The sequence below is a fragment of the Perna viridis genome, chromosome 4, assembly GCF_037379345.1.
Source record: "Perna viridis isolate PV_CMFRI_1.1 ecotype Kerala chromosome 4, ASM3737934v1, whole genome shotgun sequence".
Lineage (NCBI taxonomy): Eukaryota > Metazoa > Mollusca > Bivalvia > Mytilida > Mytilidae > Perna > Perna viridis.
In genome coordinates this window covers 13,575,497-13,592,408 of record NC_142448.1, presented here as the reverse complement: position 1 = coordinate 13,592,408, position 16,912 = coordinate 13,575,497, and the positions used below count along the sequence as shown (strand labels likewise).

The window sequence follows — 16,912 nt, the reverse complement described above, 5'->3', positions numbered from 1 at the left end:
TAAAAGGGGGGGATAATTCCCGCCATTCTACTTCCATTTTCTCTTCCGAATATATGATAGTAAACATTACAAGCCCTGTTACAAGAAAATCTATTTAAGGTTTGTATAACTTCTTTTCTATTTTTTTAAAATTATTTTTATAAGATTGTTTACGAGTAAGGTATATTTATCCTAGAACCATATGTATGTAAAAAGTGTTACAGTTGCCAGAAGTTATTAAGTAACAATAACAATTTGATCTATAGTCGGCGTCACATAAATAACATACTGTTAAAATTTGAATAAAAATATTTTCTACGACTTTATTGACACCTACCGTCGTTTAAATTGTCTTAAATGACTTGCTCATTCGTTTAGCCAAACGGCTTCTCCCTAAACATTGAATCGTTAAATTCCGGTCAGATTTTAATTCTAGGTGCCAATATTTACATTGTAAAAAGTCGGCCATGTTTACAGCGATCGGGTTGCTAGGAGATATTGTTTACGATTAAATGGTTTGTCCAAAAACCGAAGAACCCAGAATGCACTTCGGCGTTATTTCGGATATCTCGGATTTATTTTACGCGAACAACGTACAATACCGAGAAGTTGATCAAGCAGACGATTGTCGCCGGAGTTCGACGGGAACTTACGAACTTCGTTTGTAAACAAATCGTCCCGTAAAAACCAACATGGCGGATATTAGTATGGGATTTTCCCGTAAGGATTTGTTACGCATGATTTAAGCTAATAAGCGACTTGTTTTTGAGAAGCTGTTTGGCTAAACGAATGAGCAAGTCATTTAAGACAATTTAAACGACGGTTGGTGTCAATAAAGTCGTAGAAAATATTTTTATTCAAATTTTAACAGTATGTTATTTATGTGACGCCGACTATAGTATCATCTATAATGGTGATCTACTGGTACGAGACCGCAATTAATTTTCAAGTGCATTTCAATATACACATTTGAGCAGATTAAAAAAAATCCACCGGCGCAAACTGAATAAAACTTCTCTGGCCTAAAGATATGTACAAACAGGATTTTATATATAAATTGTAGAAAATTTTACCATCAGTGGCATCATTTTCTGAAATTAATACATATAATTTGGAGATGGGGTAAAGATGACAAATGAACTGAGTTGAAAGTCCTAAATTTTAACCTTCTTCCACTGAACCAAATCACAACTTTTAGTCAGAATTGATTAATGAAAAAAAATCCCATGTAATTTTAACCTATTTTCTACCAATTAGAGGCAAAACTTCAGCAAATAAGTTTCCAGTAAAAATATGAAAAAATGTAGAAGGTACCTACTACCAAAGTTGGAACTATATTCGTATACAACGAAAACCAAGGGGAATTAATTGTGCTCTCGTACCTACTGATCTAGTGTCTTGCTCCCAAGTTCAAATTTGCAGACCAATTATTATATAAATTTGTATTCATATACAGTTTATCTTCACTCGCTCAAACTTGGATGGCTCGAACACCTGGAATTTCTCGAACACATATAATGTACTAAACTTTTCTTCTAATCTATATAATCAATATAAATGACCTTGCATTTCTTGAACACATGAACTAATTATTAGTCTGTTCAATAATAAATCTTTGAGAATAACCTTCACTTACTCCCAACTCGTCAGCCATTTTATCAGCTTGGGTCATAATAGGTGTGAAAAACTGAAACCCTATCATTAGTCGAAGTGTCATTTTAGTTATTAACAAGTAGTATTTAAGTCATCACTAATTAGGTAATTTTAATCTAACTTAGAACTGATTGAAGTTTAAGAATGTTCTGCAGTCCACATAATGACAGCATCCAAGAAAAGTAGATGGAAATAACTTATTGACTAGGGAACTCAAACTTGGAAAGTTCTTTGAAAGGAAAACACACCATTTTTAATGTTCACAAATCAACATAACCCTCCGAAAGTGAATGGAAACTTTCAGAGAGCTAAAATACCTTGTAGGAAGTAAGCAATATCTAACAGTAAAGTCAAACTTGGACCGGCATCGAAAAATATGGAAGTATACAAACTTCAGTTTCTCTAATTCCCAATAACTCGAAAACATTTAAATGGTCCCTTAGAGATGGAGCTACAGATGTTTGTATAAGTCGCACTGCATATTCTTAAGTAGGAGATAGTCTTACATTGTATTACACAATTGTGACCTATTGTCTTGTGAACATGAATTTCAAGGTCAAGTTTGACTGAAATCCTGATTTTGTTAAAATATTCTAGGAAACCCTGAATGCTAACCTAAAAAATTGTGTTTCAATATCATTTCTTTGATTAGGAAAACCAATCAGCTGATCAGGGTTATCTGTGCTACAATGTAAGTGGTTGGAATTCCATTCCTCCATAGCCCTACCTCTGACTTCCGAGTGCTATACTTCAGAATTTCAAATATGTTTGGAGGAAACAATCTCTTAAAAGGGGCTTAATTCATTCTGTATATTCTATTATAACGAGAATAGATATGGTGAATATGTCAAAGAGACAAACTCCACTGAAATGAAATTGTCAGCCCAAGGCCATGAATTGATCTTCAATGAACAACAAGGAAATCCCCAAACCACAGGGCAGGCTGCAGCTGGCCAAAAATCAAATTCAGGTACAGCAAAAGAGTTGGCCCTATATACTCAAGTAACATAAAAATAAATGAAAGGTGAAAATGAAACAAGACAAACAGAGACCAGAAATTCCTGAAATAGGGCAGGTGCAAACAATGTGGCTGAGCACATCCCTCCCCCTTTAACATTTTTTATGTGTCCGTCAGTCTGTCCTTCATTCCTCTTTTTCTCATCGCAAGCATTTTGCAGTGCTTAGCCCAACATACCAAATATTTACTGCATCAACCAACAGTACATAACCTTTCTGAAATTGCAAACCATGTCTTCATGCAAATATAAACATGTTCTTAATTTGGCAATTCTAGTGAGCAGGACCATCATTAGTGTCTTGTAGACACATTTGATTTATTAAAAAAAACACTACTAACAAATGACGCGGGGGCTCTTGTGACAAACAGTTTCTAGTTTTGACAATTTCATATTTAATTAATTGATAAACCTAATATAACTTCAATTTACATATACACATGACACATTCATTCAAACACACATACTAGAATCTGTAAAAAAATAAATCCAATTGTCCTTATCTATCTAAGTTCTTTTTTTGTTTATTTATTTCTTTTTGAATATAGTCAGGGTTTTATATCAACACCCTACATCACTACCTGACTAGAGTGTAATGGGCTTTTGTAAACATGTATATAATCCTCACTTTGAAATATTAATTTGAAAAACTGCACTTATCATGCTTACTCGCTCTCACTCTCTCATGCTCAAGAGACAATCATTCTATGATACATACAATTTACAATTTGAAATTAAAAAAAAAAAAAAAAAAAGAGGAAATATACTGTCTTGTATTTTAAAGTCTAATAAACACATTTTTAGTTCTCAAATATCTGAAATATTTCTAATAGGGGCCCGTATCTCCTCAAATTTATGCAAAACATTAATTTTCTTGGCAATGAAATGTTCAATGCGATAGTAATGTCAAATTCTTTGCTTTAAACCAACAATGTTAGGCAGTTTTTCTTCCAATTTGCATTTGATTATGTACTGTTTTCCAATAAATAACAAAAGATTTAATTTGATATCTGCCTCAGGAACATCAAAAAAGAAAGTGCTTTTTCATAACAAAATCTGAATAGTATTTTCTAAGAAAATTAGAAAATCATATAAGACATTTGAAGTGTCTAAGCAGTCAAAAAACAGATGTTCTATCGTCTCTATACTCTGATTACAAAAAGAACACAAATTCGAATCTTTTATATGAATCTTGTACAAAACAAATTTGTAGGTACAACTCGATGTAAAAACTTGTATTGGAAATTGGCAAGATAAGCATTACTACAACACTTCTTATTCAGAACAAAATATTTTTCCAATCTGGAATTTCGGTATATAATTCACTTTCCCATTTCAAAAATTTTTCATTGGGAAGATAACATTGTAATTTCACTCAGTGACAATAAATAAATCTAATTCATTTATTATTAAGAAGCAGTTTCATAAATGAATCGTTAACAGTGTGTATCACTGTGTTGTCCACATTATTTTAAATAAATTGTCTCAAATCAGTAGGAATACCTGATATTAAGGTGAAATATTTCACAAAGTTTTGTGTATGTACCTTGCATTTCAGTTCTGTGAAGGTGAGGAATTTTTTCCCACTATATCAAATACATCACTAAGATATTTGACATCTGATTCTTTCCACTTATAAAAGTAAAGAAAGTCTTGTAAAGGCACAAAATTTAAAATATCTAAGCTTAAGCACTCATTGATATCTGTAAGTTTCTGTATTGGTTTAGATAACGATAAAGCATAAAACACATCTTTCCAAAACAGATTTTTAATATTTTTAGATACGGCTAATAACTTCCCCTTTTGTAAAGTTTTTTTTTTTGTTTAAATATCAACAACTATAAAAAAAACTGCTCTTAGTATTGAATATTCTCTTTCTAACAATGAGTCTCACTAAGGGAAAATAAAATAAATATATAGTTTAATTTCTATTTAAAGGCCCTATGAGCAAATCATTGTTTTTACCAAAAAATGCTATCCTTAACAATTTGACAACAATATCATAACTATTTCCCTTACGAATGAGCCTATTCAATGGTGCAGTCAACTTATTTGGTGAGTATCAAGCTTTCTGTGCTTTGTGTAGAATATTACTGAAAAACAAAGGGTGTGAGATACCTACACTTACTAACCTTTTACGAGTACATCTATATTTGAAAATAACAAAAATAAATACCAGAACTTGATTTTGGATATGGGAAATTTGGCTTACACATTTTGGTACTTTTGAAAACTGAAAATCAAAAATCAAATGTTAAAAAATCATTTTGAAAATCATGGAGTCTAGGCTAGCAATCATGCCATTTTGTAAATGTATATAAACTTTAAATTGGAAATACCATGTAATTATGGAGAAATTGGCAAAATGGGTATGGGTACTGGTTACACATTTTGGTACATACCAGTTTTCAGTTGTCAAAAGAACACAAAGAATTTATGAAATTGAAATTGTCATTTCCTGTTGACATGTTTATATTTTTTCAGAAGCTAAGTGATGCCTGCAGAGGAAGCTGATGATGTTTTTAAAATCTTAATTGCTACTGATAACCATATAGGCTATGGAGAGAAAGATGCAATTAGAGGAAATGATTCTTTAGTAACATTTGAAGAAATTCTAGAGAATGCCAAGAAACATGATGTTGATTTTATTTTACTTGGTGGTGATTTATTTCATGAAAATAAACCCTCAAGGAAAATTTTGCATGGTTGCCTTGCTCTCCTCCGTAAATACTGCATGGGAGACAAACCAATACAATATGAGTTTTTAAGTGATCAGTCAGTTGACTTTGGACATTGCCAATTTCCTGTGTTGAATTATGAAGATAATAACCTTAATGTAGCTACTCCTGTGTTTTCTGTACATGGGAACCATGATGATCCAACAGGACAAGGTAACTTATGTGCCTTAGATTTACTACACACAGCTGGGTTCGTGAACTATTTTGGGAAAACTACATCTCTGGAGAAAATTGAGCTTAGCCCTTTATTACTGCAAAAGGGAACAACAAAACTTGCTTTATATGGAATGGGATCAATTAGAGATGAAAGACTTCATAGGATGTTTCTACATAAAAATGTTACAATGCTCAGACCAAAGGAAAATAAGGATGACTGGTTCAACATGTTTGTGGTACATCAAAATCGTTCAAAACATGGAGCAACTAACTACATCCCTGAACAATTTTTAGACGATTTTCTTGACCTTGTGATATGGGGTCATGAACATGAGTGTCGTATTGACCCTGAGTGGAACGGGGTACAAAACTTCTATGTCAGCCAGCCAGGTAGCAGTATAGCAACCTCCCTGAGTGAGGGTGAAACTGTCAAAAAACATGTAGGTCTTTTACAGATTAAAGGCAAGGATTTTAAGATGACAAAAATTCCCCTTGACACAGTAAGACCATTTTACATGGAGGATGTGATTTTATCAGAAACCAGTCTGAATCCAGAGGATCATAATATCAGTAAGAAAGTTGAAGCCTATTGTACTGAAAAAGTAGAGTCCATGATTGAAAAAGCAGGTAAAATGATATTACATATGATAAAAAAAAATTCCATTATCAGTGTACTGTATTCTGATTTCTAAAATCCATGAAAGTAATTTGCCAAACCAACTATTTACATGTACTTAACATGTTTTGCTGTATTTTGTCTGAGGTAGTTATCTCATGGACATTTTCCACATTACTGTTAACTAACACTTTTTTGAATTTGTTCCCCTGTCTGTGTCAAAGCTTTAAACCCTTTGAACCTTGTTTAGTCACATATAGTCCTGGTCAAAGTTGGAAATCTGTACTTATTAATTTTATATCCAACCAATTCAGGTTAGGAATAGGTTATTTTTCCTTAGGCCTTCAACATACATCAAAAATGTTGTCCTGTCTATGAAATGTTAATTTCTATTTTCTTAGAGAGTTCATTAGATAGTCACAGATATCAATCCAATTACATGTTTACTTAATGACTGTGAATCTCACCATCAGAGGTCAAATTAGATTACAGATGTATATACTTCTGCCTTTTAGAAATGGAACACACAGGGAACAGAAAACAGCCTGACAAACCTTTGATTAGACTTAGGATTGACTATAGTGGTGGATTTGAAATGTTTAATAGTAACAGGTAATGCAGTGTTCTAGGATTTTCAAACCTTAAGGTTTCCACAGAAGACCTCTGAAAGAACATTTTACTTGAAGTTTGTTTTCCAAACTTAACAGATTCTTGAAACAATTCAAGCTGTCTTCTTGCCAAAGGGAAAGTGGAGCATAATAGTCAATCGGAATCCTAGAACACTGAGTTGATGTTGCTTTATTACAATAGTTAAGTTAAAATCCCCATTTTCAAAAGCAAGTCCCCAATATTCAGTGTGAGTAATTATAATGTTAAATTATCAAGAGTGATCCTTTATTACAGCTGGAAAGACCTACTGTATCCAACATGCTCTGCTTTTCTTGCTTTAAAACATCCAATTATTCAAGTGTCTGTTTTGAGGATAGTACTGAACTGAAACCATTAAGACATTAAAATATTTAACTCAACCTTGAATTTCAGATTTGGACAGAAGTTTGTTGATAAGGTTGCAAACCCAAAAGAAATTTTACATTTCACAAGGAGAAAAATTATAGCAAAGAAGGAAAATAAAAACGGTTTGTTTCCTATTGCTGCAGATCTTGATTATGTTATAAATTGTATATCATCTAACAAATCATTTTATTATTAAAAAGGGGAAAACAAGCCATGATAACATTGATGCTGAGACATTTTTGGGGAAATAATTCTACCTATGTTAATCCTGTAAATCTTCAAAAAGGGGGTAATCAAGTTAAATGGAAAGAAAGAACAGATATGGTGAAACACAACAAATGCTCCAGTGTATAAATCTAAATAGTAAATACAGAGGTCACAGAAAGGTCTTCAACAATTGTAAACTCACCTTTAAGTATGGATAGCTAAATGACAGAATCGAGGTTGAACATAAAGCATTTGGTTTAGTAAAAATTCATTGTGTTGTATCCCTTAACTAGTCATAGCTGCTAATTATGTACTATTTTATGCTAAGCATATAAGTGTTTTGCACAAGAATCATGTTAACAACAAGTACATGATCTTTAATTATATTGTTTTCACCTATAGATGAAGGATTACAGTTTGCCATCAGAAAAGAGGCCCTTGAGAAATCAAGAGTAGAAGATGTTGTCAAAGATATATTTTCTAAAGCAGACACAGTATGTAACATTTTTTTGTAAGAAGTCTGGTTTCATATCACAAGTGTTTGAATATTTTCTAGAAATGTCATGCTGTTAACTTATATAATGTAATGTTGTTTTCTGGTAATTTTGTGAGTTTGGTGACAGGTACAATTGACTTGTTGTCATGAACTGGGAAAACTCAGTGTTAAACCAGTGGTCTCCCTAAGACTTTAGATGCAATATTGCATCTTGCATCTAAAAATAATTCCATCACATTTGTTTAGGACCCTATGGGAAGTTATCTTGGTAAAAAAATATAGCATCGGGGCAATGTGATGCTATATGGCCATGGGGAGATCACTGTCAAGCTTTTGTTTGTTCTTGAAATTTGATACATATAGAAACATATTTCAGCTCAGAGTTCTTAGATTTTTATATCTATGACTTTTACATAATTCCTTTTAATGATTTGGGTATTTTTAAATCTTTTGTTTTAAAAACCACAAAAATATTAGAATGACACATATTCTGTACCACCATCAAAATCTAATATTGTACAACACAAGAGCATAGCATTTGTCTGATGGAAAACTGATAATTATTTAAGGAGGTAGAACTTGGGTAAGGGACATAACTCATGTAATCGGTGATATGGTCTCACTAACCACTTCCGGGTCAAATGGCCACCCCCCTATGTAGTACCAAAAACACACTGAACCTAGAAATATGCATTGTAAGTGCATTATTTGTGTGTATTATGATTAAAAGTAGTCAAAATAAAGCTGAGAATGTGTACTTAAAAATCATATATGTAATTAACTACAAAAGTGTATGAATATTGTTTACATGTGTGAGTAATTTGCCTCCATGCTGTCAGTTAGCAGAACAGGTAAAAATGTGGATTTTCAGTATTTATTTATTCAAGTAAATTTTGTGAAGAATTTCTACTATCATCGTACCATTAGCATAATGATTTTGGAAGCCTTATTTTCCAAGCTTCGCAACGGAATGCAGCTTTAAGATGTCATTTGTCCCGGGAATTCACAATGAGACTTTGAAAATTACTTTTTTAACATGTAAAGTAATGGAAACGTTAGAAGTGGTTAGTGAGACCTATGTTTGTATCATATTCAATTTCACCAAAGCCTATTTGAAACAGAATGAAATCAATCCAAATTACTTTGATGTTTACATGACATTGATGTAAACTGCAGAATACAAACGTTCCAGTGATTTATAAGAGTTGTGTCACTTACCCTAGGTCTACCTCCTTAAATTTGATGGTTATTAGCTTATAATTTGATTGGAAGGGAAAAAATGGATTCAAGCAGATTGCAAAAAGAAAGAAGCTTATAAATATGGAAGGGTGTACATCACTATTGTAAATTCCTCTACATTTACAACTTAAATTTTAATTTTGGACAGAATATGCAGCTGAAGTTGTTGACTGAGAAAGGTATGGGTGATGCTGTCTCAGAGTATGTGGAAAAAGAAGAAAAAGAAGCAATATCTGAACTTGTCAAATATCAACTAGAAAAAACACAGGTATGAATTCTCTTTTTTGAAAAAAATAAAATTTATCTTCTTTTTTTTTTTGATTTTCACTGGACACAAATGCTAAATATTGAGATTTTTATCAGTATTGCTGTATGAATGGTAAGCACTGGATAGACTTACAACTCGGGTGATTGGGTTATTTCAAATAAGATGAGACTGATAATTAGGACCCTGCCTCTGTGTGTTTCTGTCCGTAACAAATGTTGTCTTTTAGTGTAGGCTTTTAATATTTATGCATGAGGGTAGATAGCTGAAGATGTCCCATACCATGGTTGATGATTTTGACCTTGAACTTTGACTTCAAGGTCAAAAATCAGATCAAGACAATGTGTTGCATATTATGTTTGATGAACATTGACCTCAAGGTCAAATAAATGATTTTTGCATACAAATCATGTCTGGGCTGTAACCTTTTGGGGTTTTTGATCCTTCAGGATCAAAATATCTTATGCCACTAGTCTATGCCTGGAACTTCCCTACTATTTTTAACTCTACACAAAAATTTAGTCCAATTATTATTCCTTTGATATCATTCAATACCTCTTTTATAACCAGCAAATATGTTTCTGGTTATTATTCAGCTCAATAATCTATTATTTCTGCTAAATAAAATCTGGTCTTCAAAATAACATCTAGTCTTCAAATCAACTAAAGATTTGAGGGACTCTGTTTTGGCCTTGAAAGATATTTTGTAATAAAATTCATTTAAGGAACTGAGTTCTTGCAGTAATTTGTCAAAAATGTTAAATGTGTTGAGCATGTTTCATTTAACACACTTATCAATCAAATATTCATCCTATCATTAATACTTTACGGTTAATAAACAGGAAGTGAAGAGTAGTGATTTATAACCAAGTAAAATTGGCAGGGAAAATTCAGATTCATATTAAGTGCCTTGTTCTGTAAAATTTTATGTTCATCAAGGACATTTTTTTCTTAAGGCGGAATTGGTTTAATTTGAGTATAACTATAGTGTTAGATAAATACTCAGTTAAAATATTATTTTAAATGTAAATGCAAATTAACTTTTGGACAGGTTTAAAAATTCAGAAAAAGGTGAAATGGAACAAAATTTTCAAATGTGTGTGAAGTTGGATACTGTTTAACTATTGATTACAATTTTTACTTCAGAAGTTAGTAGTAAAGATTGACATTTAGTTTCTACATATTTGAAAAAAAACAGTTCTGAATAATATGGAAAACACGAATGTATGATTAAAGTTTTATTTTACATCATATAATCTTTGATAGTTTGTTCATTCCACAATTTTCACTAGAATAAAAAACCTGCAGTGATAACACTACTTAAATTGTCTTTTAGTGTATGCTCTTGATATCGGGCATGAGGCAAGAGTAGCTCAAAACCATGTGTCTTGTATCATGATAGGTGACACTTGACCTTGAACTTTGATCCCAAGGTCACATTTATAATTTTGCAATACAGATTTGTGTCTTGGTTGTAATTTTGTCATCTCTTGGTGTAAATATTTGATATTTTGCATGAGGGTAGATCAGCTCAGGACAGTGTGTTAATTACCATGGTTGATGAACTCTGACCCAGAATTTTTACCTCAAGGTCAAATTAATGATTTTTTAATGCAAAGTCATGTCCGGGCTGTAACTTTCTTGTCTCTTGGTGTTTGTTTTTGATATTTGTCATTGGGATAGATCAGTTCAAGACAATGTGTCAAGTACAAGGTTGGTGACCTTTGACCATGAGCTTTGTCCTCAATGTCAAATTAATGATTTTGCATAACTGTTTTGTGTCTTGGCTGTAATGAGTTTTGCATGATAAATTGAATGTTCTGTGCATTGCTGATGTACAGGATTTTTACCACAGTGGAGCCCACAGAGATGGATTCCATCTCAATGATATCTAGTTAATAAGGATGCTGCTGACATTCACCATGATCTGATATATTATCAATTTAACTGTATAGAAAATATATAGTTACATGCAGGTATTACAGTTAATAAATAAAATGATACCATGAAAAACGCAAGTTTGTATTAAAGATCTAGAATGGAAATGGTTAACACACTCAACATTTATTACATCACCATCTTTTCACAGGGAGTTAGAGTTTATATGACAGCTGTTCCTTCATGCCAAGTAATGTGGTTTAGACGAATGTGTAAATGGTACCTTGAAATTAATGCATCACAAGAAATAGATGTAAATAAATGCAAATCAAAATTACACGCTGCATAAAGCTGGGTTTTCCAATAAATTAATTCTGTCCAGAAGAAGTTTCAAAGTATGTCTTCACTCTAGTTAATGGTTACATCTTAAACTAGTATATATCATGTTTTTCAAATGGTCATCTGAAACTAACAACATATTTATGATAAAACTGTCTACATTTGCATTGATATCTCTAAATATATAAACAGGGTTCCCATGCTACCATAAAAATGGGAAAAAGACAAGAATTCTATTTGAGGTGCTGGGAAAAGGCCTAGAATATGTGTAAAATTGAAAATGTCCAGGAAAATCCATTGAAAAACAAGTTACGAAAAGAATGATAAATTTCCTTGCACCTAAATCAATTGTCCCTTCACTTTCACACCAGGAATTTACTCTTAGGCTTCAACACATCCTATTTGTGGGGCAAATGTACTGAAAATCTGGTTTTGCTCGTGTTTATTTTGGTAAATTGGTAGCCTTGTTTGATAACAAAAGTGATGGACAATTTTTTCAGTATGAGAGTATGGTTAGTTAAAATTAATTTTGACCAAATTTTAAAATATTGTGGTCATTGTGGAAATCTTTCTAAGCCTTTAGATTTTAGTATTGTAGATAAATGGTGTTAGTCATAGTGCAGTCAGAAAATCTTAAACATCTTGATGCAGTTCCTTAGTTAAGTTGTGCAAAATGTTTCTGTGAAATACTAATTAATATCAATTAACAATATATAAACAGTTCATTCAAACATTTAGATACTTTTTGTAAGGTGTTTGTATACAGATTAATACTAACATGGATCATTAAGTTTATCATCGTGATTGGTATAAAATTAACATTCTTTGTTTTCTAATTTATGACAGGGACTGTATATTGGATAAATATGAAGTCCCTGTTAATGATAAAATATTGTTTAGTACACAAAATTTGAAGTCCAATATTTTTCTGACAAATTGTAGAACAAGTAATCAGATTTGCTAAATTTCCAGGAATACATGATACAGATTGTGTCTTTTAAGTCGGAATTCACTAACTCACCAATGGTTTTTGACATATCTCTTGTTAAGTACATAAACACACTAATAATTGCTATTAAGAAAGATTATTTATAGAATTGGTGGTCAGTTTTAAATGTAAAAGGAAAATACACATGTCAAGATTGCCGTCTTTGAATTTGATTTCAGGGATAATTCATATGTCTTTCATTAAGATATAGGGCAATTGACATCATCATAGTTTTATCTGTACTAGTATAATTGGCAATAACAAAAAATATGTCATCCCAACTAAAGTCAGTATTGTTCACCTAAGTTTAATACAAGTACTCACAAGTATCTTGACCGAGTACTTGAGTATTAAAGTTTATATCTTTTGCAACCCTTATTCTTTATGCTTTGGTAAAATCCTGAGATGATTCAATGATATTTTAACTTGTTTTACCTTGGCCCTTCAAATGTTGGACCAGGTTGCCTTGACAACAATAACCTTGTAGAAGTTCATGACCAATGGTAGACTGACAATGTATTCAAGTCACATGCTTGAGACTACACATAGGAGACCAACTGCATTTTATCATATTTATAAACATTTTATTTAATGAAACAAATGATTTATAAAGAAACACATTTTTGTCACACTTGTGCATATTTTATCATGTGTAAAACTGCTTTAAACATTGATAAACCATGTGGTAAGTTTGAAGAATAGGAAAATTATGTATAAAACTAGGTATTGTTTGAATTTGTCACAACTGAGGGAGTTAGTAAGTTTTCCATGCCTTTTGTTATCCAACTAATCTTAGCCCTTAACCATGTCAGTATGACTAACCCCCACAAATTGTTTTTTTATAGTCATTTTCTAAACTCAAAAATAATTCAAATTCCAATAATTCCTTGGTGATTGCATTATCAGTAAAAGATTCACCAAACAAGATCATAATTGATTATCACCTTGGCTGTCCACATTTATTCACAACATCTTGATGTTTTGACTGTCAGATCAATTAATAGATAAATATTTTGGTACAAAAATGTGTATCAGTGTTTTGAAGGGCTGTTCATTGGCTAAAGTGCCAAACAATCATGATTAGAATGTTCAAAGCCATGTTTGTGTTGCACTGTTAACTTACATGTGTATCTAGAGACAAACCTAGTGTACTATGATTAGGGAGATGGATGTGGGGATTGGCATTAGAAAGCCGAAGTAGTATTCAAGTAAAACAAAGGGTAAGCCCAGTATTTTTGCCAATGACCCATTAAATTTCAAAATTACACATAGATAACATTTGGCTATTCCCAAAACCATATCCAACTCAGCAATTCTAATTCAAATGAAATGAGTCATCCTGGGTTATCACTAGTGCATTCCTATATTGTGAAATATGCAACAGAAATATGTTTCAGAAACGTGATCAACATGTATGTTATGAAGTCCTCATTAAGTGTTGACTATATTGGAAGTCAGGTTAAACTGTCTACCTTGCATGCCCCCATGTCTGACAAAAAATATTTGCATCTCCGTGTTGTGCTTTCAGGATTATCTGAAAACTAGAAATACTGAAACAGAAGCAATAGCTGATGAAGTTATAAGATACAGAGATGAAAGAAAGAAGAAAAAAGAGGATATTCAAGAAGTACAAGAGGCAATTCAAAGAGCCAAGACAAAACGCCCTGCTGATGATACAGGCTTTGAAAGCAATCCAGAAAACTCTGACATGGAAGACGAGGAAATGAACTCAACTGTTAAAGGAAGAGGACGAGGGAGAGGCAGAGGTGGGAGAGGGTCTAGAGGAGGTAGAGGTGGGGGTGAGACCAGCACTAGAGGGTCAAGAGGGGGGAGAGGCAAAGGGTCAAAGAAGGCCCCTGTAGTAGAGAGTCAAAGCAGTATAGTTAGTGCGTTTGCTTCACAGACATCATTCAGACCATCAAAAAACAGTGGCTCTAGGTAAGTTATGAGTCTTACTTGTAAACTTCAAATTTTTTTCCTTTATTTTCACTAATAGAGGTCTTTTAAAGGCAACATTAAAAATATGCATCAACTGTTTGACTAATTAAAAAACCTTCGAACTTCAAAAGTTTTACTTCAATTTTCAATTAAAAAATTTTCAATTTCTTTCTGGAATTTCGTGTCTTTTCCTTTATCAAAATTTTCACAATTGCATTTTTCGAAAGCTGGGCCTTATGTTGGTATATTTGCCGAAAAGTTTAATATTTAAAGTAAATTTTAAGTATTATGCATGCAAATTACATTTTCATTCTAAAATTTGTTAAGAGATATGCCTATATTAATACAAAATTTTGTTTAATTGCTTTGAAATGTTGATTAATTGAGTGGTTATATGCTCCTTGGAGTCGCAAACATTGTTTTATTTTAGATAAGTGACTTTCAATTGCTGATGATCCTATCCATACAAATTAAATATGTTGTGTGGTCACTGACCATGTTATGTTAAATGTCCTCAATTTTCATATTAGGTGGTCAAAATGCATAGGTCAATTGATACTTTTTTTAGTGAATTTTACTATTGAGAGCTGAGATTGTGAAATTTCCAATTTGCCGGCTCGACACACTCAACTGTACCAAGGAATACAAGTTTATTTTTTCCAATCAAGGGCCCTTAAGGGGCATCAACAAGACAAACATTAATGTACCAATTTGAATCTCTTGGAGAAGGAAACACCCTAAAAGAATTTTTTTTTGTAGACAAGACATACATGTAGACATTCTAGATAAGAAATCATTCAAAACCTTGGTTTTATAGTTGCTGAGATCTCAGTCTGTAATGAAAGTTCTTGATTTTTAACAATTTATTTTGTTGTCTACAAATGATCAGATACACTGTTCTGTATTGATAGGAGGAGTCACTTTAACTTACCTTGAGCTTATTTTTGTAATCAGAATTTAATGACATTTGAATACTCACAAGAGTTTTACACTGAAGGTTTCTTTGTGCTAAAACCAAACCTGTCAAGTCTCACGCTTTCAGCATGAGAGTAATATTTTCAAGCACAAAATCATGCTCTCATGCTCACTATCTTTGTTGACACGCTAATTCAATTGTTAAACCCATTATGGGGCAGACAAGTTGGTATCTGTTAATTAAAGTAGACTATATGTGGCAGGTTGTAAAACTATAGTTATTTGGGTAATTATACTCTTATCTGATGTAAATTTTCTAGGCATGCTGACTCAGAAAATGATGAAGTTGTAACATTATCTGATGATGATGATGATCCTTTAAATGTCTCTTCGTCATATTGTAAGCCTGCCCCAACAAAGAAAGCAGCACAAAGCAAATCTAGAGGGATCACCTTCGATTCAGATTCTGATGAGGATATAATGCCCGTGAAGAAAAAAAGACGATGATGAAAAATTGATTTTCTATTTTGAATTCAATTACATATTTGTTGATTATAATAAAGATTGTTAATGATGAGAAATTGCATATAAATATTTTAAAGCTGTAATAGTGTCAAAGTTTTTTTTTCCATTCTACTATTTATAAAGAAGGATTTAGTGTAATCAAGTAAATGGGAGAAAAAGAGTTTTAACACAGCATTGGATAGGATGGTCATGTTTTAAAGTCATATGTAATGAGTAAGGACTAAGTACTTCAAGCTGTGTTAAGTTTTTTGGCTTAATTTGTTACATGCTGTGTTTAGTTTTCTTTTTTCTATTCACTACACACTTTTATTTCTGTGTTATAAAGTTGAAAAAAAAATTTAGATGTCTGTCTTCATTGGGTTGAGAGTTTTACTATATACAGACATCGTGATTTTGAAAAAAAAGTTGAATTGGAAGGAAGTAAAACATAATTAGAAAAAATGATGATGCAGATTTTATTCAACTTGAGTTCTCAAACTAAACCATGCAAGTTGTCATACTGTGTAAAAGTTCCAAATAAAATATAAAAGGATAACAATTGTACTAAGACTATAATAAATTTGTAGTTTGACTTACTGTACTGAAATTTTTCAAGATGCATAAGCATCCACAAATAAAAACAAAAAACAAAAAAAAAAGGTTATTGATTCAAGCATCCACTTTGATTAGTACCTGGCTATGCCACTGCCTATCAAAAATTTCAATGAATACAGGTAGATCCCTCACTGATCAGTAAATTTTCATTTTCATACCCTTGATGCAGCCTCCTGTTAATATTTATTAGAATGTCTACATGAAAAACATTAAAAGGAGTGACACTGAAAATTAAATTTGAACCAGGTTATTCTTGTGTAAATAAATTGAAATATATGAAAATGTGTCATAGGATACAGCTTTACACAACCACAGAGGTCAAACCCAGAACAGTTTGAGCTAGTATGGACAAATCA

The 16,912-nt window shown here is 32.2% G+C and overlaps 1 protein-coding gene across 3 annotated transcripts; it reads left to right on the top strand.

The window, feature by feature from the left end:
• Window positions 1-2: 2 nt before the first annotated feature.
• On the top strand, window positions 3-16,045 carry LOC148618941 (double-strand break repair protein MRE11-like). 3 transcript variants are annotated; one of them, XM_088578330.1, is made up of 9 exons: window positions 13-99; window positions 1,758-1,959; window positions 5,133-6,169; window positions 6,674-6,770; window positions 7,200-7,294; window positions 7,782-7,873; window positions 9,263-9,382; window positions 14,113-14,522; window positions 15,758-16,045. In XM_088578330.1, exons 3-9 carry the CDS (start codon window positions 5,143-5,145, stop codon window positions 15,942-15,944), a joined length of 2,028 nt encoding a protein of 675 aa, XP_088434456.1. In that variant the 5' UTR covers window positions 13-99; window positions 1,758-1,959; window positions 5,133-5,142; the 3' UTR covers window positions 15,945-16,045. The 3 variants fall into 3 exon arrangements, with proteins under 3 accessions (XP_088434455.1, XP_088434456.1, XP_088434457.1); XM_088578329.1 differs by lacking the exon at window positions 1,758-1,959 and having other exon boundaries at window positions 3-99; XM_088578331.1 differs by lacking the exon at window positions 1,758-1,959 and having other exon boundaries at window positions 14-99; window positions 5,136-6,169.
• The last annotated feature ends 867 nt before the right edge of the window (window positions 16,046-16,912 follow it).